The sequence below is a fragment of the Anastrepha obliqua genome, chromosome 2 (genome assembly GCF_027943255.1).
Source record: "Anastrepha obliqua isolate idAnaObli1 chromosome 2, idAnaObli1_1.0, whole genome shotgun sequence".
Lineage (NCBI taxonomy): Eukaryota > Metazoa > Arthropoda > Insecta > Diptera > Tephritidae > Anastrepha > Anastrepha obliqua.
In genome coordinates this window covers 52,196,681-52,218,902 of record NC_072893.1, presented here as the reverse complement: position 1 = coordinate 52,218,902, position 22,222 = coordinate 52,196,681, and the positions used below count along the sequence as shown (strand labels likewise).

Genomic DNA, 22,222 nt, shown 5'->3' with positions numbered 1-22,222 from the left:
AATAGGAGGAGGAACTCGGTCAAACACCCAAAAAAGGGTGTACGCGCCAATTATATATATATATATATATCCAGATACGGCCCAACCCCATGCTAGGAAAAAGCTCCCCAAACCATGATGCTTCCGCCACCGTGTTTAATTGTCTTTTTTGTGAACCTAGGATTAAGCGCTTGATTTTTTGGACGACGTACAATAGTTTTCCCATCTAGTTCCATCCTATTTTTTCCTATTATTTATTTTTCCTATCCTATTTATTTTGGTTTCTTCGGTCCAAAGTACGTTTTTGCAAAACTTAACAGATTTGTCTTTGTGGGCTTTTGCAAAGGCAAGTCGGTGTTTGATATGTCTTTTTGAGAGGAGTGGTTTTTTCCGCTTATGCGGCCAAACAACTGGGCTTCGTTAAGTCGCCTTCCTACAAGCTTTCTAGACACCTGTAGACCAGATTCTTGGTTTATTTCAAGCATTATTTGCCGTGCTGACTTAAAAGGATCTGCTTTGCTCTTGCGTATTACATATAGCTCGATCCATATTGACATCAGTTTTTCGCGGCATTGGTTTTCTTTCCGTTTTCCGAGAGCATATCATCAGTTCAGCTATTTCTGCATAGCTTTTTCCGTTTTAACTCATATGAGTGACATTTCACACTTTTTTGTTTGTTCCATTCAGTTACAGGCTGTTCAAAATGGCAGTCAACAAAGAGAAAATTCGGGAGATTTTACAGCTTTCTTTGACAAAGGCGGAAATGCGAAAATGCAAGCCAGGCCGCTGAAAGACTGAATTGTGAATGGTGTGGTGATGCCGATACTGTAAAAGCTAATTACGTGCAATTTTGGTTTCGTCGATTTCGTTCAGACATTTCTGATGTTTAAGAAAATGTCAATAATTTTGAAAATCTCGATAGGTTAGGTTACGTTAGGTTGACCTTGCTGGCTGAAAGCCATCACATAGACTTATTGGTCTTCTTCTTGTAAAACATATCGATAAAATCATATAAATAATCGAAGTTGACCTGCATGTTAGTAGTCATAGCATAGCCATCGGCCATAAAACAGTTTTGTACCATTTGCACAAAACAAAAATAATGGGTTTCTTTTTACACAAACAAATATTTTAGTTGAGTAAGTAAAATTATTTTATTTTTGTTTTAACCGGAGTTTAGAATTTAGGCAACAATAATAATTATGTAAACTATTCTTAAGTTCATTCACTGTAAAAATAACCCATGGTTGTATGTTTGACTTTAGTAATAAATAAATAAATCAATAATCTATATATATAAAAAGAAGTTACATTTCCTTGGTAATCTTATATCTCAAGAACCGCCGAACCGATTGACACAAAAATTTTAGAGTTCTTTCTATTTTTAAGGAGGTGGTTTGTGTGAAGTTTGATTGAAATCGGTGCAGCCGTTCCTGAGTTATGATATTTTATGCTTATTTTGGACGAAAATATAATAAAAACTGGAGCATTCAAGGAACTGGAAAAACATTTTTAACTTTATTTATTTTAGCATAATTTATTTAGCGTAAAAAATTGAAATGGAAATTAAAGAATCAAAGTTTAATTACAAGTTTTTATCGGCTCTTTCACCTTACCTGTATATAGGTGACCACCACAATCAAATTTTAAAAAAGTACAGAAAAGGCTATTGTGACATCTTTAGAAAGTATGTTGAATGAAAAAAAAACTAATTCAACTGTTTAAACATTTTACGAGTTCTATAAAGAAAACTTAATATGAAAAATTTCTTGCGATATAAAAAAAACATTTTATTTATGGTGGTGCGAAGCCCACTGGGAAATACTATATTAGTAAAATATAAATATTTTTAAAAGAAAATGCAAAGCAAAATGAAACTTATTTATCGTTTCTTTGCACCAGCTACTAAATAATTGCCCGCAGCTGTACACATGTACAAGAAGGTCGGCGCTTATCAGTACCATAGCTAAGAATAGCCACTTCATAGTACTCCACTCAAGTGCAGCAATTAAAGATAAGACAGCTCATTTAGCGCCAATCACGTTGTAATGGCTTAAGTGTAGTTTTATTAGTTGTAATTGTTTTTGTTCGGATGCTCTCACTTACCTCTTTAACTTTCTGGCGCTTCTCTTCAACAGCAGGATCCGGATCGGCATTTCCATTCTGACCGAATTGTAAGCTAGCAACTTTCCCCACGGGTAAGTTATTGTTGTCCATACGTGCCGCAACGTCGTCATTGTTGTTGTTGGTGTGTGCCTTCCCGGCAGGATTAACAGTTTCAGGGGGCCCCTCGCCATTCAACGGTGGCGCCACACCCTGTTGTTGTTGTTGACCATCATCTGCTGCACCCAATTCCTCGCCGTCATAACCAGCATCTGGGTGGTGTTGCTGCAGCAACGGCTTATCTAATATGTCACCTAATTCCTCTTTGATTTTTGCCTGCAACTTTTGACGGTCTCCAATGAAGTGTGGATCTGAGTCTTTTGGTGCGTGACCAGCTAGTGGCGGTGCCGGTATGAACATCTCTGGACCGGCTTTTTGGAATTGCTTATACACGCGCAACACGCGGTCTCCACCAAAATTATCGGGCAGCAAAAATATACCACCAAAACAGAGCAGGCATAATGTGGCTAACACCAGGCCAATAAGGAATTTTTCACGCAAGTGAAAATTCGATTTGCGGCCAATTGGTCCGATGCGATACATGGCGTATGATTTGTTTCTTTGTTAATAGTTGAAATTATTTAAAATAGATTACGCGTTATGGTTTTAGGCTGTTCAACACAACTCGGTGCTTAATTTACGAATGGGCGAAAAATTAAGTAGCTTTTAAGGAGGAGATAGAGGTATTGCACAACTCACATAGGATCACAACAAAAGCAATTGGCAGGAAGACTAAATATTTACTGGACGGTGGGGTTACAGTTTGTTTTACAAAAATAATTTTATTAGTAACACATCAGGTTGCACAGATTTTAACTTGTGTATAAGGAAAATTTTGCACACTCATAAACAAACACTTTCACTTTGTACGTTGTCAAATGGCCAAGTTGCCTCCCACTAAAACAATTATTTCTTTTTTCTGCTTAATTTTTATTTTTGCAAACGGCACCGACACGAACTCACAAATCTTTGAAATAGAGTTGGTTTAATTTTGGAAAAAAGTTTGCTTATATTCACAAAATTGAATGCCCATTCATATAAAATCACTAGTAAATTTGAAGAATTTTTGTATTTTTTTTTTTTTTGTATGCGATTGACATATAAAAAGCACAACATATACAGTAGCTAGCACAAAACAACTGTGAAAATGACGATGGCGAGAAGCGTATTCCCAAATGCACAAGCAATCACCTACCGCGCGCGACTGTCAGTATGACAGCTCCAAGAAATGTCAGAGAGCCCCAAGTACCACTTCTTGCGCAAGGGGGGCAAAACGAACGTATGTAAATTGGAGAGCGCAATTGACCGATGGAACGCCACTTGGTCGACTGGGAGAGCAAATTCGTAGCAAAAATACAAATGCGGCAAATGATGGAATATTTCGATTTTTACTTTTTATTTGCTAATATTCATAGATTTGCAAAGCTTTTTCCTCTTCGTTTCCCCGCAAAATAAATTAGTAGTTATTAAGTGGTTTTTCGTCAGTAGCGAAAGCTAGATGCTGCTAGTGTTCTTGCCTTGCTCTGCTTTAGCCTGCGCTTTCTGTTTAGAGATTTCACAAAATGCTAATGAAGACTATCGTGTATAAATTTGGTTTGGCATTAAGTTGAATCACTTTCACTTCATTTGAAATATGCAGATCAAGGAACCTTGCGGTGAATGCAATTTCTGATTCTAATTAGCATAATATTTCGTTCTTTTACCCACATACGGCATTTGAATTTCAGTGCTTTCAAAATGTATTAACTAAGTTACATACTTCTAAATATTTAACCATCAATCAAATAATTAACTTCCACATATGAATAACTTTTCTGTCGTGGGAGAAAGGATTTTTACAAAATTCCAATTCGTATAAGATGCTGGGAAAACTTCTGTGATTTTTTATTTCGGATTATTTGTTTTCTCGTTGGTTTATCGTTTACCATTTAGGTTGTGCTTTATTTTCTCCTTCATTCGCACTCTTTTATTATGCTATTGTTATTTTGATTCTGCAGCGTTGTATTTGAGAATGGGACAGTTTCTTATCAGGAGAAACAAATATCCCAATGGTAATTGGAGACGATGACAAAGGTATTTAATCATTAAACATATATTAAGAACCTTTTGATAGTAAAAAGAATACATTTTTTGGTGCATTTTTTTATCAAAAAGAGAGAGCATTGAAAAATCCACATTAAGTTTTCGTATGTGCACTGCTTTAAGAATTTGACTTAACAGCTGTTATGCACACATCTGGCCACATTTTGAACGCCATTGTTGGAAATCAAAATAATTGTTTTGCATTAGTGTTTTATAAAATCGATAAGGCGTAAAATATTCTCTACTTTAATTGGTGGGCAAAGGCGCAATTTTAAAAAGTCGTATGGCAATGGAGCCCACAATTAAATATGAAAATTGTGAAGATGTATTTATAGGGCCGACGGGTATTATGCCTACTGGTCCTGCACAGAAACGCCATTTTAACAATTTGGAGGAAGTGAGCCAATGCGATGGCGCTGGTAGCGTCTATTATCAAGATAATAGAAACGAACTCTTAAAATTGCAAAATCCTGGGTTTGTAGCACCATCGAGTCAACCATTCTACCCGCACCTGCAGAGCGCTCCTGTGGGCCAACAAGAAGCTAAACCGGCTAAACGTTGTCGGCGTGGAGAAAGTGCGGTACTATTTTCGCCGCCTTTCTTCGAGGTGGTTAGTTTCACTATTTTTATTAGAATGTAAATCTTATTAAAATATATACATTTTAGCCAGAAAGCAATAACGGCAATAGTGACATATTTACTGCGCGCTGTGTTTCCTGTCAGGTGATGCTGCGTGGTCACAAAAATGTATCGTCAAACTTTATCAAACACATGAAACGTTCGCATCCAGAAGTGCACAAAATGTATGAAAACTATAAATTGCTAAAGCAGCATGGATTTGGACATGGAATGAGTGGCATGAATATGAACTTGCCGCCAAACAAGCCGTCCACGGGAACAAGTGAACAAAACCTTTTCGATGCAACTGGATTCCTGGAAACCATTCCATCAAACACCAATGCCACAGGAACTGATGCAACTGAAAATGAACAAAATTCCGAAACCACAGAAAATTCACTACCAAATTCTACCGCCGATTTAAACGACACCACCGAAAACTCTGTTGATTTCCAGATCAATAAAAATGAACTGATAGATGCTTCTCGATCAGAAGTTAATTTATCAAACAAAACCCTACAAGCGATGAGTAAAATGTTTGATGAGAAACTCAAGTCATTTGCAACCAAATCGGAATTGAACGAAGTGACTAAAAATATTATAAGCCAGGTGCACTCTCGGCAAAGCACACCTTGCTCTACTATACATACCGAAGATGATGATGATGATAACGATAATGATAAGAGGGAAGTCGAGCAAGACAAATTTAAAAATTTACAAAGCGAACTTGAAACTATGCGGGAGCGTTTGGCAAGCTCTGAACACAGCAAGCAAATTTTACAACGTGAACTGCATTCACTTGAAAAAGTAGTACGCAGGCGTAAGCTGATTATAAACAATATACCAGTTGCACCTGATCAGCAGCCTCAAAATGCTGTAGAACAGTTATTTAGGGAACGTTTCGACATGCCAAATGTGCAGTTAGAAAGCGTGAGTGTAATAGGAAATAGGAACCGATTGCACCACGATCGGCAGATTCTGCTCGTAGCTATTGTGCATGAAACTGATGTGAATGCAATATTTAGAAAGAGCGCTTGTTTGAGAAACACCGGCATTTATATCGAGTCGCAGATGTCGCAAATTTCGTTGAAACGCAAGGAAAAGCTCTTGGTTTTGCGTCGAGAAATGTTGCGGCGGAATCGTTCATTGCGGGTTATGGTACGTAATGCACAACTAATAGTGTGTAATACATATTTCTATTGGGATGATTTGCTTGGTTTGTGTGTGGGCAATTTGGATGTTCCCGACATGCAATTGATAAGTGGCGATGAAGCGGCTGAAGAATTGAAGAAATTAACAAAACTTGATATGAAAGAATTTCTGAGTGTTTTGAAAAATTATGATATAAGATAAGTTGATTCCTTATCATTCGCTAATACTTTACTCTAATTTTTTCTATATATTCATGTTTTTAATCAAAATATTATCATCTACTTGCAATAAACCAATCCCACTGAATTACTATTTTTTTATTACTCTTTTAAGTGAAATGCAAATGCATTGAATTTTGAACGTTTATTTCCTTTCATTTTCATTTAATCGTATATTTAGTACAAAGTATATACATATATTAAATTCCCTTGGGATCTTGCTCACATTATCTTAGACTTTTGTATTCTTTAAGCGTAGTAATGTTTTGCAAGCCGCATTATGTATCTTAGGGTCGATTTGATCTGAAATTTATAACATATGCTAAATTATTTTAACGTTTAATTAAATAAAAAAAGAGTAAATTACATATTTTATGTTGCCCTTTAACAGGAAATACAACAGGCAGTTTTTCTGGGTTTGCGCAAATGAAGACGTATGGACTCTCAGATTCGCCATTAGGGTAGATTTCGCGATAATCTTCTTGCGCCAGGCAATCCTCAACTCGTACACAACCTAGTAAACAACCTGTTGGATAGTGTTCTGGAAACTGTATGTCAGGATCATTGTAGTAATTCTTGTAGAAATTTTTTAGTTCTTCAATTTCCTCAGGATGTGGATCCTTAACAGTGGAAGCTATCCATAAACGGCCACGATGCTCGCTATACCAAACGCGTCCCTCATGCCTATATGAGTGTAATTATGTCAGATTCAAAGATATTTATATATGCTTTGCTTACTTTTTTATACCCTCCACAAGCAATGAAGCCCATGGTTGATGCATTGAAAGGCAATGTCGCATGTCTTGCATCTCTAATAACTCCTTATCTTGCACGCGATTATATGAGCGATCTGCAAAACCTTGATTGGCACGCCCATCTACGGTTAGTGTCTTACCTTCCGCAGTTAGTTTGTATACCGGACGTAGTTCACCATCTATGTTGGGATCTGTTCCACACGTATCCGGTGTAATTTTTTGCGCATTTTTGCGGTTAGACCAATTACTTTTGTTTCCATCAGCGGCTTTTGCTTCTGCAATTTCCTTCAGCACACGATTCTCAAAATCGACAGTAAGTGGTGAATCATCTTCCAGCTCGCGGCCAGCAAAGTCGACCTTTATTTTTCGTTTGGCACGGCTCTCGTGCTTCTTCTCATGCATTTCCTGCTTCAAGCGTTCCAGTTTAGCACGTTCTGCATCCGAGAGCCAAACCGAATTTTCCTGCAAGCATGATTGTGGTTTAAATAAATACAAAAAAATGTATATATTTAGGTGTGTACTACCGACCTCAAAGTAATCGAGTTCGTCATCAATAACAGTTGTACGTTTTTCACTATTACGATCATACTCCAACAGACGGTCACGTTGCTCGAGCGCTTTTTTCAGTGATTCTCCACCTCCTTTTTCCTTTAACGACTTCAACATATTTTGACCTTTTTTGGTATCGCTCTTCATGATTTGCATTTCCTCGTTGGTGCAAACGATTTCACCACAAAAGAGACATGGACCACTACCTTCCTGCTCGCAAACAATGCGTCCACAACTCAGGCAATTATTGATAAGTTTGTGCTGTGACGCTTGGCAATCGCAAAAACGGCGCCCTTTCAACATTATCACTTCTCCACTAACACTGCCGTCACTGGTGTACAGACTCACATATTTGGACTTTTTTTTAGCACCTTGCGCTGTTTGCGATTGTTGTTGTTGGTTTGGTAGCTTGCCGAATTTCCCTTCCAATGAAACTGTATTTTGGCTCTGTTTGATATGCCCAGCGCCCTGGCCTTGTTTTGATTTTTGAGCATTTGCTTGGGGTGTACGTTTATTGGGCAGTGGCTTGCTAAACAAACGCTGCTTGCAATCAGCCAAGAAGGAACGATGGTCTTCGCATTCAGGATTAAGCAGAGATTCAAAATATTCATCAAATTCAGTTGAAGACTTGATGGACACAATGTACCTGACGGAGATGGTGAAAATGCATATGCAAACGCACGCAATTAAGCTATTCCAAGAGATTTCCACTTACTTTATCATATCATCTGGTACTTCGAAGTCCAGACAATTCTTTAGTCGTTCACGTATCCACTTTTCCATTTTTATCCCAATAAGCTTGTTATATGATAAAGAAAAATTTCACAATATTTGCAACTGACGCAAACAACTATATCTTGAGCTATGGTTGCACCGATATATCTAAAGAGACCTAGTACTCGATAATTTAATTTTGATGCCAATTTGATATCGATTTTTTATTGCCACGCCTATTTTGTAAAGAAAAAAAATGTTCTCGGGCGTATTCCAGAAATCGTCTAATCTTTGACAACGAACATTTTTTTTTGTTTTTTTCTTAATTTTGAAATAAGGTGATGGGAAAATTTCCATTTGGTTGAACGTGATTTAAAAAAATAGAGAGGGAAATATTTAGTGTCTATCGCTTTGAAAAAAAGGTTAAAAGGGGGGATAGGGGGGGGGGGGGGGGGCGGGGGGGGGGGTGGGTTGTATCCCGATCTTAAAACTGCAAACCGCACCTGCCGGAGGCTTATAGTTTTTAAGTAATTTAATGTTAAGCTGAATACACACCAGGCAACCGTTGCAGCAACTCGGCCATGTTGAAGCAACCGTTGCCTCGTGTGTAGCTGTGTTGCCAAATGATTTTCGTGTTGCTGCAACCGTTGCCTGAAATATCAAATAAATTTGATTTTTGGGATAGGTTGCTGCAACCGTTGCTTCGTGTGTATCATTGTTTACTGCTTTTACTCTTTCAGTTCGTTGAACACAAGCAAAGAAGAAGGTTCGTGCGGAGTAAAATAAAGTGAAAAAGGAAAAAATGGCAATTGAAAATAATGAAAATTATGTTAATGTTATTAACGAATATAAAAATTTGAGAGAGCTGTGGCATATAAGTAGTGAAAAATGTAAAAATAAAAATTTTAGAAAAAAAGCATACGAACAATTAAAAAATGAATACAATAAAATTGATAAAAATTTCAAGTCCGCAAAGCGTTTCCTGTTGCAAGATACCGCAAAGTTATATCCAGTCTAATTTCTGCTGATATTGCCTCTCTCATTATGGTATCTTGTTTCGTTATTTTGGCCTTTACGAAGTCCAACAATTTTCTAAACAGGGCTTTGTCCATCCTCATGTAATTTTTATAGTCCGCTGGCTCATTTTCCTTCAGTTCTTTCAGCAGCCTCTCGTTCGAAAATTCGATTTTTTTAAAAGCCAATTTTTGGACCAGATTTTTTTTCTCTTTTTTTGTTGCATCTCTTCTTACTCATTTTCATACAAAAGATCGTCAATTATAATAAGAGAAGTAATTTTACGCATTTCGTCGATCATTTAAAAAATTTAATTTTACGTATCTTCCGCTTGTACCTTTCCTGCACCACAGTTATACACAATACTGAGATTGAAGCAACGGTCGCAACGTGTTTCTTAAACAAAGGCAACACGTTGCTGCAACCGTTGCTTCAACGGTTGCCTGGTGTGTATTTAGCTTTAAAGTTCTGTAATTTAGCGAAAAGTTGGTGTTGCCATACACCTGAAATAAAAACGAAGTTCGTATGCAGGGATGTGGGATGGAAGGTTCATTGTAAAACTGCAGTATTTTTTGCTGTAATTTAAAATTGAGAAATATTTTTGAAAATAAAAACATACAACTCATCGAAACTTAAAAACAATGATATTAAGCGTATCACAAAATATAATAAAGTAATTAAAAGCCAAAAATTACGGTTTATAAGTGTATTGTATTGCTTCGATCAGTTTTACAAACGGGTCCTCATGCCTTTTATAAACAGATTTTCTCCACAAAAATTCGATTATCATGCCTGCAAACCAAATAGGGTGGTCGTAGCTGTCTTTATTAAAAAACTCCTTTCCTTTCCCTCATCAGTCCAACTCCGGCTACGCAATCCACAGTATTTTTGCGTAGAACTTCTTTTCGCGTGGGCGTCCTTGGGCTACGCTTCAAAAAAATAACCCTCATCAGTCCAACTCCGGCTACGCAATCCACAGTATTTTTGCATAGAACTCCTTTCCGTGTTAGAACCATTGAACCCAAAATTAAAATGTCATATGCGTGTATGTAGTAAGGACACACAATAACCCCCATCCCCATCATTAACACTAAACTCATATACTTAATTTTTGTTCATATTTTTGTTTTCATTTGCAGGCATCCGGCAACACCATACTGTTGTCATTCGAACTGCTTCTTATTCGCGTTTAAAATTGGAGAGTGATTGTATGGACAAATGCATTCGCATTTAATTTTAATAAAAACAATTCGAATATAAGAATAAAAATAACTAAAAACACGCAAGTGAGTGTATATTTGGTGAATTTTAGTGAAGTGTTCAAAAAAAAATATAGTGTAATGTGGCAAACTATACTGAAGTTTCCGAGAGCATTTTCTAGACAAATAATTACGAAATTATTATTTCCCGAAAAATTTGGAGTTATAAAGAGTGTTCCTTAACACCTCACTAACATCTCCACCAAGTTTCATTAATAAAGACATTATAGTTAGCCAAAAATTGCCCAATAGACATTATTCTAAATTCTAGCTAAACGAGATATAAGGATTGGTAGGATACCCCCTCTATCCTACATTCTAAAAGTTTAAACCTCGTCATTTGGGCGGTTATGGTTTTTAAGTTATTTGATTTCAAAATGTGTAAAATGGACCAACAATTCTTCTATTTAGGTTATTTCAACCAGCAGAAGTGCTGCCAGGCATTTAAAAAGTAAACAATATAAAACACTTAGAAGATATGAAATGCAAAACTGACGCATGTAAGCGCCAAGTAGAAGTTAAGTTGTTGTTGTTTTGTTGTACCAGCAATACAAGCCCTGACAGTGTAGGGTATATCACCGCTCGTCTTCGACAAACTCATCTAAAGGTGAGCCCAGGAAACATGCTGTTTCGACAGGTTGGGTCCAGAGGGAGAGGGCTGTTAGATGAGTAGGTTTATTGGGGCATGTGAAAGGGTGGTTAGTGTCGTGCGGGGTGCCTTCACACGCAGGACATATGCTTAGTATGTCGAGGTCAATTCTGGATAAGTAGGAGCTTAACCTACTACAATATCCAGAACATAATTGTGTCAGTGTTACGCGGGTCTCACGGGGAAGTTGTGCTGTAGATGGTGGTTGGACTCCAATTACGGTTTTCGGTGGTCGGGAACTTAAGAAGATGGGGATGGTCTCCCGATGTATGTCGTTTATTGTCTATCTAAACACTGTCTGGTCCAGTAGATGTCTATTCGTTTTGTCCTGGATCTCGTCGGCGTGATTGAGGAGATATTTCCTGGCGCGCCTGTGAGGCGGATCTGGCTCAAACAGCTGTTTGCACGGGTGAAACCTGCGATAGCACCCAAGTAGAAACTGTTTGTTGAGTAGTTTATTGTGCTCCTTTACTGAGAGCATCTGTGCCTCTTTGTGAAGTTGTTGAAGATGGGACACCAGGAGGCAACCCGTCGCTGTCCGAAAAGCAGTGTTTTGGCAAGTCTGGAGCTTTATCCACTGCGTGCCACTAGTTCTTGCGAATTGTTGTTGTTGTTGTAGCAGCAATAGTAGGAATCCAGCTGAAGTGACAGTCCTTGGCCGGATATAAATCCGGGTCGTTCCGGTTACGTAGAACCGACTGTCGTGAGAACGAATTGTGAATTGTCTTTATACCTGTCTGGATGTCTAGGCTACGCAAACAAATTTTTTTTCCTTTTTTACAGCTAATAGGTATTTTCAATTATTTTCAGAGCATTGTCTTGTGTACTTATTCTAAATCAATAATAATTGTGCTGACCATTATACCATAAGTATTAATAATTTAAATTGGATAGATATATAGCTAAATCCATTTATGCATTAGCACTCAGGCTAGAAAGGACTGCTCTTGATTTTGACACAAAACCGGAGAAGTTATGGAAATAACTCTTTGGCTTCGTTAGGGAAATCAAATTTCAGGTGCAATGGATCTGGTAGCCCGCTGCTTGGCAGTGATGTTAACGCTTTGGAAATTTATGTTCCGTTCAACAAAAAACGGTGCTTCATACTTTGTATTGAATTACATTTGCCCTGTGTCATTTTCGAGTTATCGAAACCGGAAAAACATTGTTTCTAATTTTTTATTATCCTGCTAAACTCCATAAGAATTTATCAATAAGAATCGGCCAAGAAACATCGGTTGTCTGTTAAAAACGAAAAAAAAACACATTATTCACATAAGAGGTTAACATCAAGGTTGAGATAATACCGATAGTTGCGCATACCGCGGCAATGCTACTGTGCTAGCGATAAATTTGACAGTCAGATATCGAGCTGTCATAATTGTAGAAGCTTGTTTACTTTTTACACCAACTTGTTTTTATCTTCAGTCTCCCTTTATCATAGACCCATTATAGTTGACACCTTATTAAAACCGGTTGCTTTACAACATTTACGTCAAGATAGTGAGTGGAGTGCGCCAAATATAAGTTTGCAACGACCAAACCGTCAGTAAAAGTGAATGACAATATTTACTTCATTGCTGATTGTCAATAGAACAGGGCAGTTTAAAGAGTTGAGGAAAAAAATATATGTTCAAAAATAATTTTTAATAGTCAGTGTTATTATAACTAGAATGCCGGAGTTTCAGGATGAATTTACGCCTGCTGAAACAAAGGCTATTCAGAGTGAATTTCATCGTGTAAAAGGCAAGTACTTTGACAATTGTAAACCTTATTCATGTAATTATTTTAATTGCATTATGCTGGCATAGTAAAGCTATTGCCGTATAATTTAATATATTAAGCTATTAATACACACATACAAACTGTATACAAATCGCGTTCGGTAGCGCATTAAGTAATTAAGTGGTGTTTTTTAAAAATGGTGAAATGACTTCACGCAGCTGAAAGAATACGAGATACAAATCAAATTACGTATTTCTTTCTTATCTATCATCCAATAAATACTATTTGAGCATTTACATATGTGCATATGAATATGTACATATGTACTTGGAGGCATTTTCAAGTATTTAACGAAAATAAGTGCATATTTTTGTTGCAATGACTTTGCTGTTCATCTTGATTATTGCATGCCTATTTAATATTTAGACTCAAAAACGCGCTAGTATTTGTGACATAGTTTGTTGTTTTTTTTTTCTTGTTTTTATCGTAAACAGTCATTGTGTTTACTTTATTGGTAGAATAACTCGAGGAAGGTATTTTTCATTTATTTAGCAATTCGACACTTCATTTTGAAATTATTTTCTTATTACTTTTTAGTTAACATAAGAAAACTAATTTGCATTTTTACCTATTGTGATTCCGACTATTTTATTTTTTGTTTTACAATTTTTTGAGCTTGTTCAACAAAGATGAATTTTTCAACGAAATTACATTTTGTTCTAGATTCTAAAGTAGTTTAGCTGGAAAGTCAAAAGCCTACTACTTAAAATAAAAAATACTACTTCCTTAAATAAAAAATATTGCTTTACAGATAATATCTATCTTGATCATGCCGGCACCACTCTTTATGCTGAAAGTTTAATAGAAGCATCGGGCAAAGTGCTGAAAGACAATTTATTTTGCAATCCACATACTTGCAACGTAACCGGTGATCTAATAGACCAGGCCCGCTATAGGTATACAAAAACATATTTATTAAATGCTTGCAACCAATATCTACAAAAAATCTTTTTCTTAGGATACTTCAGTGCTTTAACACAGACGCTACCGAATATGCTGTGGTATTTACGGCCAACGCCACCGCTGGTCTGCGACTTGTGGGCGAATGTTTTGATTTCGGCGGACAAGTAAACAACCAAGGTGACTTCTACTACTGCCAGGAGAATCACACATCCGTGTTGGGAATGCGTGAAATAGTGTCTACAAATCGCCTTTATGTTTTAACCAAAGACGAAATTTTGAAAAATCTAAGTCACATTAGTAAGAATGGTGCTAATACCGAAAATAACACAGGAGACATTAGCGAGCAAAGGAACAATTCCCTTGTTGCTTATTCGGCACAGTGCAACTTCAGCGGTTATAAAATACCACTAGAAACTATTGAAGCCATTCAAACATACGGTTTGGCGGTTAATGGAAAGCAAATTAGAGGAGTGGAAAATGAGTGCGAAGCGACGAAAAGTAATTTTTACATTTGTCTGGATACAGCTTCATTCGTAGCGACCAATTATCTGGATTTACAAAAGTACAAACCTGATTTTTGTTGTATATCATTTTATAAAATGTTTGGGTAAGAGAAGAGGAAGAATGTGAGCATATCGTTAGAGGTTGTTTATTGACATTTTTTCTTTAATTTCATTTACTTTTCTTAACGGTAATTTCATTTCTTTTCTGACGATATGCTCAATATCACTTACAATTATATGTGTACTTATATACATACATATATTAAAATGATTCTCACTTACAATCCGAACAGCTTTCCGACGGGCGTTGGTGCGTTACTGGTTAGTAAGCGCGGGCAATCTGTTCTACATAAGCGTTACTATGGCGGGGGAACTATAAATATTGCTATGACCCGTGAGAACTTTCACCAAAAACGCTCTAATTTTCTTACACGCTTCGAAGATGGTACCTTGCCCTTCCTCACCATCACTTCGGTACTTGAAGCCTTTCGAGTGTTGGAGCGTCTTGTGCCCGCTACCCCGAAACAGTTATCGGTACAGCGTATTAGTACACATGTTTACCGATTGGCCAAATACTGTTATGATTCACTTGCCACACTACATCACGCTAACGGTACACCGCTAATACAATTTTACAATCACAATGGCTATGATGATATAGCGCAGCAAGGCGGCATCGTTACTTTTAATGTACTGCACGACGATGGCTCATATGTAGGTTTTGCCGAGGTTGCCTGCATCGCTGCAGTGCATAATGTGCAAATACGCACCGGCTGTTTCTGCAACCCTGGTGCTTGTCAATGGCACTTACGTTTGTCAAATGCCGATATACGGAAACAGTTCGAAGCCGGACATGTTTGTAGTGACTATACAGATATTATAGATGGTGTGCCAACCGGTGCTATACGTATGTCTTTTGGATTTATGACTCGGGTGACTGATGTGGACAAAGCGGTGGCAATGATACGCGATTGCTATCTAACTACAGCAGCTGAACGTTTACGTCTCATGGAACGAACGTCATTACCGCCAGCACTACGTCATGTGTCACAGCGGTTGAGACCGCAGTTAAAACGCATTTGCATATATCCGATCAAGTCATGTGGTGCTTTTGAGGTGGCGAGCGCATGGCAGCTCACCAGCTGTGGCTTTAAATATGATCGCACCTGGATGATTGTCGACGTCAATGGCATGGCTATCACACAAAAACACTTCACAAGATTATGTTTAATAAAGCCCATTGTGAAATTGAAAGAAGGAGTTTTGGAGCTGCGCTTTCCAGATATGGAATCAGTGCAGGTGCCACTAGTAGTAGACGATTTAAATTTTGCAAGACATATCGAAACTTCATTATGTCAAAGCAAAGTGTGCAATGATTTAGTGGAGGGTTTAGATTGTGGGGAAGAAGTGGGACAATGGTTATCCGACTGTCTGGAAACGAAAGGTCTGCGTTTAGTTCGTCAAAACGCCGAACGGCGCACACAAGATGGTGTCTCAAAAGATATTAGCTTGGCAAATCAGGCACAATTCCTACTAATAAATCGGGCATCGGTACGTTGGTTAGCCAATAAAGTAGAAACTGAGCAGGAGTCGCTCGACCAGACGGTGGATCGGTTTAGAGGAAATTTAATAATCGAAACTGCAAGCCCGTTTGAAGAAAATTCATTTGAAGAGATAAGTATAGGGGGTGTGGATTTCAAAGTGAATGGCTTTTGTACTCGATGCCAAATGATTTGTATTGATCAGCACAGTGGCCAAAAAACCAATGAGCCATTGCGTACTATTGCACGTGAGTTTGGTGGAAAAATACGTTTCGGCATATATTTATCACTTAAAGGGTTACGCGAAGAAAATTCCTTTGTTTCTTGCTGCGAAGAAGTGAGAATTAAAAAAAGAGAAATGAATAACGGGAACTGCGAAAAATAAAGAGCAATAGTTGAAAAACCGATTTAAAGCCATTGTTGGAGTTGATTAAAATAATAATTCGCAAAACATGCACTTTTAAATTTTCAATTGTTCTGTGTTCACACACATATATGTATGTAGGTATGTATGTATGCACGAGCGTATACATACATATGCCTGCGTATAAATGTATTCAACTAAACGCTTAACACAAACGTTTGCCAGTCTATTAGTACTTAGTAATTCTAAAACATCTGTAATTATATCTAATTCAATATAAAGTTGTGCATTAATTAAACTAGCCTATTATCTTTGTGGTTATACAGATATTGGGATGTATTTTAAAATTATTTTGAATAAATACAAGCAGTACAATAAAATTGGAAAACTGAATGTCTACTAAATTATACAAGTATATACATACATTTTACAGTTAATTTTACATTAATGAGCAAAAATTTTCCATTCCCATGTACTTGGAAGTCGGACCTTCGCGCACATTTATAACGCGCTGTAAAATTTCATCTTGTGATGGGAAAGCCTGCGTTTTCAATTTCGAATGCACCAACATACCGTTAACGACCACCTCGAATGAGCCGCGCCGGCCAGTACGACAAACCAGATCCGTATCTGGCTCTTCTCTCATTATGTATTTTTGCAGCGATCTGCACTGCCTAGCATGTGCCGCACATAGGCCGCTGTATACATACATATAAACGCAAAGATAATCATTTGGTTATTAAATATTGAAATATGCGCTCACCAATGTTCCACCTCGATGTGTATTGATTTGCCCATTATATTATATTGCCTTGTTTGTGCAATTTGTGCCTTCTTAAAAAATATATATGTAAATTTTATTCTATAAACACCATCCTTATTTGATTTAAAATTTCAATTTATCAGTGTTTCTTTCATTTCGAATTTGGTAAGTGCCATAAAAACACTTAAATATCTACTACCCTTTTTTCGTGTCATATGATTCCATTATACAACAAATTTACAACTTACATCCAAGCTTTTAAAACTAATAAAAATTGTATGCAAATTAAATTTTGGATCACATAAGTACGCAATTTTCAATTGGTTGCTCTTTCACTCTTTCAACTGGTATACCTTTTTCTGCCTTGCGTACATTTTCTAGCACACTTTCGTGATCAGGAAAGGCAAAGGACTTTAATTTGGAATGTACCAAATTGTTGTCAATCTTTACTTCAAAGGATCCCTGTCGGCCTTTAAAGCAAACTACTTCTGTATCTGGTTGTTGTTGCAGTAGAAAATTTTGTAACATTTTGCATTGCCATTCGAAATTGCATTTCGGACTGAAAACGAATGTATCAAATTAGTGGTTATGATTTATGTCTTCGACCTCGGTACTTACCAATATTCTACATCCACCTTTACCATTTTAATTATTTACAAATATATGCATCCAAAAGTAAATAGTTAGAAAATATACATTGTTTACATAAAGCAAAGAGATCAGCTGTTGCTGACGGTGCCGTTTGGGCGCCCTGTTTAATAAATGTTTGCGCGCCCATATTTTTCCCAGCAGTCAAATGAAGAAGAATTTGAGTTGCAGGGTGATAGTTTTTTACTTTTTATCAAATATGCACGACTGTTATTTTGTGTTTATACAAATTCTTTAAGGAAACTATTGTAGATCACGATGTTATGTAAAATTTATTACCTTTTCACAATATCATTGGATCACATTTAGCAATTATTTAATAAATTTTAATAACAATTAGTTGCACCTCCAAAAGCCATCTCTGGTTTTGTATGTGACATGTCAGCCTCCTTCAGCGTTGATCAGCTGTTATTACTTTGTTTATTAGTTTGTACGCAAATGTTTTAGTTCACATTATTTTCTCGAAATAAATTTACGTTTATCATTAAGTTAGCGAAATGTTTCATCGACGTTGCATTGTTATAAATATGCGCTCAGCCCTAGCGCTTATCATGATATTTATATTTAGTGGCATAAGGCAGAGTCAGACTGCTGGTGGTAATCTCATGGAAGCTGAAACTAAACTGGAAGGTCAATTAAAAAATGTCACTAACAACAACGACGCCATACCGCTGACAATAAAAAGCATCAATGACACCAATGTATCTTGTCCAGGCACTCCCGAGAGTGAATGTTCGACGTTGCCATTTCCTTGTATACGCTGCAATTACAACTACTCATGCCACTATGGTCGCGATCTTAACGTATCATGCACAGCATTGGACCATGTACCATGTCAAGGTAATCGCACGTTCATACAACAGATGAATTGCCGCTATTGCTATCAAACGGGGATGTGGCAACAATCGTGCATGCTGCGTGGAAATTGCAATTCTGTGAACGCTCATTATTATCGCACCAATTGTACAGTTCATTCGGATGTCTTTTGTCTCGGTAATCGGTCTTTTACTCGCAATGTCAAATGTAACTGGACGCAAGGATATCGCTGGAGTACGGCACTTATTATCAGTATTACATTAGGTGGCTTTGGCGCCGACCGCTTTTATCTTGGGCACTGGCAAGAAGGAATCGGAAAGTTATTCAGCTTTGGTGGCTTGGGCGTATGGACTATTATTGACGTTCTGCTCATATCGCTGCATTACTTGGGACCGGCTGATGGTTCCTTATATATATAGTAGTAATATTAATAAGTGATATTGTGTAGTTTTAGGAAAACAGACTGTAATAATTAGATTTAAGGGTATATTAGTATTTTATTTGATAAAATTTCATTAAATTCAGTTACATTTTCTTTCAAAAAGAACTCAAATAGACCGCGTAGATACCTTATTCATCAAATTCGCCGAAACGAATATGTTTCGTTACTAGCTTTTTAACCTTTTCCCTACCCCTCTTCTGTGGAATTTTTACTTGTTTATTCAGTTTCATTTCACGATCTGTCTCAATCTTTTTCCAATACTCTAGTTCTGCTTCGCCGCTGAGCACCTTGCAATTGTATTCCGCACAACTAACTTGTCCCACAAAGTCAGTTGCCGCATCGGCAGTATCTAAGCGTAAATACGCATGCATGGCACCCTCTTTGACGTCAACATACTTCACTGTCTCGTATTGGCGCATATCAGCCTTAAATTCCTTAATGTTGACGCAAGGATTCAAGAAGCCTATTTCCACTATTAGTCCTTCCGCGTAGCTGAAGAGCGGAGCGCGCTCCAATGCTGGATTATGTTTCAACTCCTTTTGTTGTGATTTGGCTTCCTCCTCGCCGGCGCCGTAGAAATTCATATTCATTTTTCGGAGCTTTCGTTCATTTGGTTTCGGCTTCTTTACTGGAGGCGGTGCTGAAGCGTCTAACGTTTCTGAACCGGCACCTTCACTAGCTTGTTGCTGCTGCTTCTCTTTCCATGCTTTGCGCTTCAGCTCTGCAACCTTTTCTCGTTGCAAATTCAAGTATTTGTTGCGTAGGCGCTTCCAATCGCGTTTTGGAAGTACTTTTAACTCATAAAACGAGGCATCAGTATTTAAATCGGTTTCCTTTCTTCGTTTTTCTAACGTTTTTGATTTTTTCTTCTTTTTGCGTCGTTTCTTTTTGTTATTACCCTCCTCGCCATCATTTTGCTGATTTTCGGTATCATCATTTGTAGTATTCCCTGTTTCGGTTGCTGTGGAGTTTTCATCATTTTCTATTTTTGCCTTTTTTATTTCAGTTCCTCCGTAGTCCGGAGCATCATCGGAACCGCGTTTTAGTTTTTTTGCTTTTTTTTGCTCGACATCAGTCTCAACTTTTTCACCAGCGATATCTTCATTTTGTTCTTTAATGAACGACTTTACACTCTGTAGTTCAGCTGGATCAGTTTCTTGCATTCTCAGTACACCATTAAATTCTTGAAATGCTTTAATAGCCTTCTCAACGCTGCTCTCCTGTTCGAACTCAACGAACCCAAATTCCTTGATTTTTCGTGATTTGGCATACTTCGGCAGCGAGACATACACTACTGAACCAAAACGCTCAAATTCTTGACGCACCCAGTCGTGATCAGCTGCAGCAGGTAAAGCTTCCACGTAGAGTGTTTTGTTGTCGACATTACGCTCCACGGGCAGTGCAGTTTTACGCTTAACTCTTAACTGTTTCTCATCTAACTCGAGCAATTCAGAGTTTGATAGGGATTTGGAGATATCTTCTACTGATGTGGTAAGCGCTTTCAACTTGTTAAAATTTAGAAATATCTCCAGCGGCACATCTGTAAATAACGATAATAAATTTTATGTACAATTCACAGGAAACTCCAAGCTACTTACATGGATCTTTGTCGATTAGTTGCTTCAGAAACCGGTCCTTCAATAAATTGGCATCACCGAAGTAGAATTCCATTTGTTTACGTATAGCATTGTAGTGATGGCGTTTGCGTTTCCTATAGTTCTTGGGTGCACTTGCAATGTCAGCAGCAGCCGGTATCTTCTGTGCTTTTTGATTGTTTTTTTGTACCTCCGCTTCAGTTAAGGCGTTCACTGCATCCAATTCCATTTTTGAAAGATAAATTTATTTTAGCTCGTCTTCCATGCTTAGAAAAGAATGCTGAATGTATCGTTAATTTGTTTCTTTCTTTTTAACAGAAAGTTCCAGGGATGCCAGCTCATTTTAAAGTGGATTCGAAAATAGATATCTGCAAATATTTTATTCGACTATTTTGTGGGTATTTCATTTATAGCGCCGAAACTATGAAATTATGCTTATTTGAAAAATTTCTACAAAAAATAAATTGCACTGGTCTGATGTTGAATATAGAGAAGGCCTCATTATTGAAGAAGGATGTTAAATATTATAATTGGAACAGAAATGATTAAACTAACGCATCGAAGTAATGGACAAAACATGCGAACTTGCACTGGTTGAGAAGTTAAGAAAACTTATTTGTTGTGTAGTCTTCATGAGCTCACCAAAAAAACACAAAAGGTCATATTAAAGCAATATTTTAAACAAAAAAACAGTGCTAATTTAAGATTTAATATCTCTTTATCTTACGTGATGTTTCTTTATGGTAAGAGATATGCACATATCGATATTAAAATACTGACACCTCTTAAATGCCTCGATTGCCATATACATTCATATACCATGGCGTCATCCGCATAAAAGCCCAAAAAGGCATTGGGAGGCTTGATATATTTGGGCTTTCACAATTTAACACGCAGCACTTCGTTTTATTAGCTGGACATGAAGATAATCACAGGCACGATGTATAGAATACAGAAGGTGGCGCCTTCCGAAAATCGCTCATTCGCCCTCCCCTCTGTATTGACGTCAAAGCACTTGTTGAACTCTTGTATTCTATCATTCTTGAGTTCCAAGATCACATATGAACATACACGTATGTATGTTTTAATAGCGTTATATTATTGTTGCTTTCACTATTTGATGAGTTTTTAATAAATAAAAATTTGGTTATCGAAAACATAGCATTCAGTTTTTGAAGTGAAACTTCTTAGGCGTCGATGGACGAGCGAGAATGGAGAGTAAAATTTCAAAGCCATGCAACGTTTTGAGCATTTTCGTTCCGCGAGAGCGAAAAAAGATATAACGTAGAGGAAAAGGAGAGAGAGAGCTATACCTTTTTTATATCTTAGATATACTTTAGGCTATTTTTCCTGAGTTTTTTCCTTGTGATTGGATTTATGCCTTGCGGTAATGTGCCGTTGCTGCGGTCCTGGAATCGCTGCGTTTGTGCGAGTGAGAAACGCTCGGAGTAGTGCGTGTTGTTGCCACGGTTTGTGTCCGGCGTTTACTTACAGCGGTCGACCCTTCTCCGTTTTTTGTAAATTTTGTCTGTTTGTATTCTCTGCAAATGTAGTGAATTTATTTAGATATATATTTTTTCTCTCTCCCTCTCTCTCTCATTCACTCGGATCTTTCCCTCCTTCTTTGTCTGCCTTGAAAGTTTCACTTCTGTTATGTGTACTACGCTATACGCACTGTTTTTGGCCCATTTATGGCCCAAAATATGAATT

At 37.4% G+C, this 22,222-nt stretch overlaps 8 protein-coding genes across 9 annotated transcripts; 3 read left to right on the top strand and 5 right to left on the bottom strand.

Moving 5' to 3' along the window:
• Positions 1 to 2,007: 2,007 nt before the first annotated feature.
• LOC129238143 (mannosyl-oligosaccharide alpha-1,2-mannosidase IA-like) lies at positions 2,008 to 4,389 on the bottom strand. The gene has a single exon (XM_054873179.1). The coding sequence runs from the start codon at positions 2,683 to 2,685 to the stop codon at positions 2,008 to 2,010; it is 678 nt and encodes a 225-aa protein (XP_054729154.1). The 5' UTR covers positions 2,686 to 4,389.
• A 7-nt stretch (positions 4,390 to 4,396) lies between these two features.
• LOC129237967 (uncharacterized) lies at positions 4,397 to 6,300 on the top strand. 2 transcript variants are annotated; one of them, XM_054872971.1, is made up of 2 exons: positions 4,397 to 4,831; positions 4,891 to 6,300. In XM_054872971.1, the coding sequence occupies exons 1-2, from the start codon at positions 4,508 to 4,510 to the stop codon at positions 6,193 to 6,195; spliced, it is 1,629 nt and encodes a 542-aa protein (XP_054728946.1). In that variant the 5' UTR covers positions 4,397 to 4,507; the 3' UTR covers positions 6,196 to 6,300. The 2 variants fall into 2 exon arrangements, with proteins under 2 accessions (XP_054728946.1, XP_054728945.1); XM_054872970.1 differs by having other exon boundaries at positions 4,397 to 4,834.
• A 42-nt stretch (positions 6,301 to 6,342) lies between these two features.
• LOC129237968 (activating signal cointegrator 1) lies at positions 6,343 to 8,497 on the bottom strand. Its single transcript, XM_054872972.1, has 5 exons — positions 8,232 to 8,497; positions 7,496 to 8,162; positions 6,951 to 7,429; positions 6,580 to 6,896; positions 6,343 to 6,515 (listed from the first exon to the last, which is right to left on the bottom strand). Exons 1-5 carry the CDS (start codon positions 8,297 to 8,299, stop codon positions 6,445 to 6,447), a joined length of 1,602 nt encoding a protein of 533 aa, XP_054728947.1. The 5' UTR covers positions 8,300 to 8,497; the 3' UTR covers positions 6,343 to 6,444.
• Positions 8,498 to 12,641: 4,144 nt separating this feature from the next.
• On the top strand, positions 12,642 to 16,452 carry LOC129237579 (molybdenum cofactor sulfurase). Its single transcript, XM_054872406.1, has 4 exons — positions 12,642 to 12,898; positions 13,689 to 13,833; positions 13,896 to 14,447; positions 14,637 to 16,452. The coding sequence occupies exons 1-4, from the start codon at positions 12,826 to 12,828 to the stop codon at positions 16,267 to 16,269; spliced, it is 2,403 nt and encodes an 800-aa protein (XP_054728381.1). The 5' UTR covers positions 12,642 to 12,825; the 3' UTR covers positions 16,270 to 16,452.
• A 102-nt stretch (positions 16,453 to 16,554) lies between these two features.
• On the bottom strand, positions 16,555 to 17,119 carry LOC129237581 (uncharacterized). The gene is made up of 2 exons (XM_054872407.1): positions 17,012 to 17,119; positions 16,555 to 16,946 (listed from the first exon to the last, which is right to left on the bottom strand). The coding sequence occupies exons 1-2, from the start codon at positions 17,044 to 17,046 to the stop codon at positions 16,688 to 16,690; spliced, it is 294 nt and encodes a 97-aa protein (XP_054728382.1). The 5' UTR covers positions 17,047 to 17,119; the 3' UTR covers positions 16,555 to 16,687.
• A 174-nt stretch (positions 17,120 to 17,293) lies between these two features.
• On the bottom strand, positions 17,294 to 17,747 carry LOC129237582 (migration and invasion enhancer 1). The gene is made up of 2 exons (XM_054872408.1): positions 17,630 to 17,747; positions 17,294 to 17,570 (listed from the first exon to the last, which is right to left on the bottom strand). The coding sequence occupies exons 1-2, from the start codon at positions 17,653 to 17,655 to the stop codon at positions 17,309 to 17,311; spliced, it is 288 nt and encodes a 95-aa protein (XP_054728383.1). The 5' UTR covers positions 17,656 to 17,747; the 3' UTR covers positions 17,294 to 17,308.
• Positions 17,748 to 18,080: 333 nt separating this feature from the next.
• Positions 18,081 to 19,028, top strand: LOC129236795 (TM2 domain-containing protein almondex). Its single transcript, XM_054871030.1, has one exon. It carries the CDS (start codon positions 18,157 to 18,159, stop codon positions 18,892 to 18,894), a length of 738 nt encoding a protein of 245 aa, XP_054727005.1. The 5' UTR covers positions 18,081 to 18,156; the 3' UTR covers positions 18,895 to 19,028.
• LOC129236793 (la-related protein 7) lies at positions 18,948 to 20,820 on the bottom strand. The gene is made up of 2 exons (XM_054871029.1): positions 20,516 to 20,820; positions 18,948 to 20,457 (listed from the first exon to the last, which is right to left on the bottom strand). Exons 1-2 carry the CDS (start codon positions 20,739 to 20,741, stop codon positions 19,046 to 19,048), a joined length of 1,638 nt encoding a protein of 545 aa, XP_054727004.1. The 5' UTR covers positions 20,742 to 20,820; the 3' UTR covers positions 18,948 to 19,045.
• Between the last annotated feature and the right edge of the window lie 1,402 nt (positions 20,821 to 22,222).

Excerpts from the sequence above, each read along its gene's own strand:
- LOC129237582 (XM_054872408.1), bottom strand. The coding sequence starts at position 17,655 with ATGGTAAAGGTGGATGTAGAATATTG. Across the intron at positions 17,571-17,629 it reads AAGGTGGATGTAGAATATTG|TCCGAAATGCAATTTCGAAT; the intron begins GTAAGTACCGAG and ends ATTCGTTTTCAG.
- LOC129236793 (XM_054871029.1), bottom strand. The coding sequence starts at position 20,741 with ATGGAATTGGATGCAGTGAACGCCTTAACTGAAGCGGAGGTACAAAAA. Across the intron at positions 20,458-20,515 it reads ACTAATCGACAAAGATCCAT|ATGTGCCGCTGGAGATATTT; the intron begins GTAAGTAGCTTG and ends CGTTATTTACAG.
- LOC129237967 (XM_054872970.1), top strand. The coding sequence starts at position 4,508 with ATGGCAATGGAGCCCACAATTAAATATGAAAATTGTGAAGATGTATTT. Across the intron at positions 4,835-4,890 it reads CGCCGCCTTTCTTCGAGGTG|CCAGAAAGCAATAACGGCAA; the intron begins GTTAGTTTCACT and ends TATACATTTTAG.
- LOC129236795 (XM_054871030.1), top strand. The coding sequence starts at position 18,157 with ATGTTTCATCGACGTTGCATTGTTATAAATATGCGCTCAGCCCTAGCG.
- LOC129238143 (XM_054873179.1), bottom strand. The coding sequence starts at position 2,685 with ATGTATCGCATCGGACCAATTGGCCGCAAATCGAATTTTCACTTGCGT.
- LOC129237579 (XM_054872406.1), top strand. The coding sequence starts at position 12,826 with ATGCCGGAGTTTCAGGATGAATTTACGCCTGCTGAAACAAAGGCTATT. Across the intron at positions 12,899-13,688 it reads TGAATTTCATCGTGTAAAAG|ATAATATCTATCTTGATCAT; the intron begins GCAAGTACTTTG and ends ATTGCTTTACAG. Across the intron at positions 13,834-13,895 it reads ATAGACCAGGCCCGCTATAG|GATACTTCAGTGCTTTAACA; the intron begins GTATACAAAAAC and ends TCTTTTTCTTAG.
- LOC129237968 (XM_054872972.1), bottom strand. The coding sequence starts at position 8,299 with ATGGAAAAGTGGATACGTGAACGACTAAAGAATTGTCTGGACTTCGAA. Across the intron at positions 6,897-6,950 it reads CTTGTGGAGGGTATAAAAAA|GCATGAGGGACGCGTTTGGT; the intron begins GTAAGCAAAGCA and ends ACACTCATATAG. Across the intron at positions 6,516-6,579 it reads TAAAGGGCAACATAAAATAT|ATCAAATCGACCCTAAGATA; the intron begins GTAATTTACTCT and ends TATAAATTTCAG.
- LOC129237581 (XM_054872407.1), bottom strand. The coding sequence starts at position 17,046 with ATGGGCAAATCAATACACATCGAGGTGGAACATTG. Across the intron at positions 16,947-17,011 it reads CACATCGAGGTGGAACATTG|CGGCCTATGTGCGGCACATG; the intron begins GTGAGCGCATAT and ends GTATGTATACAG.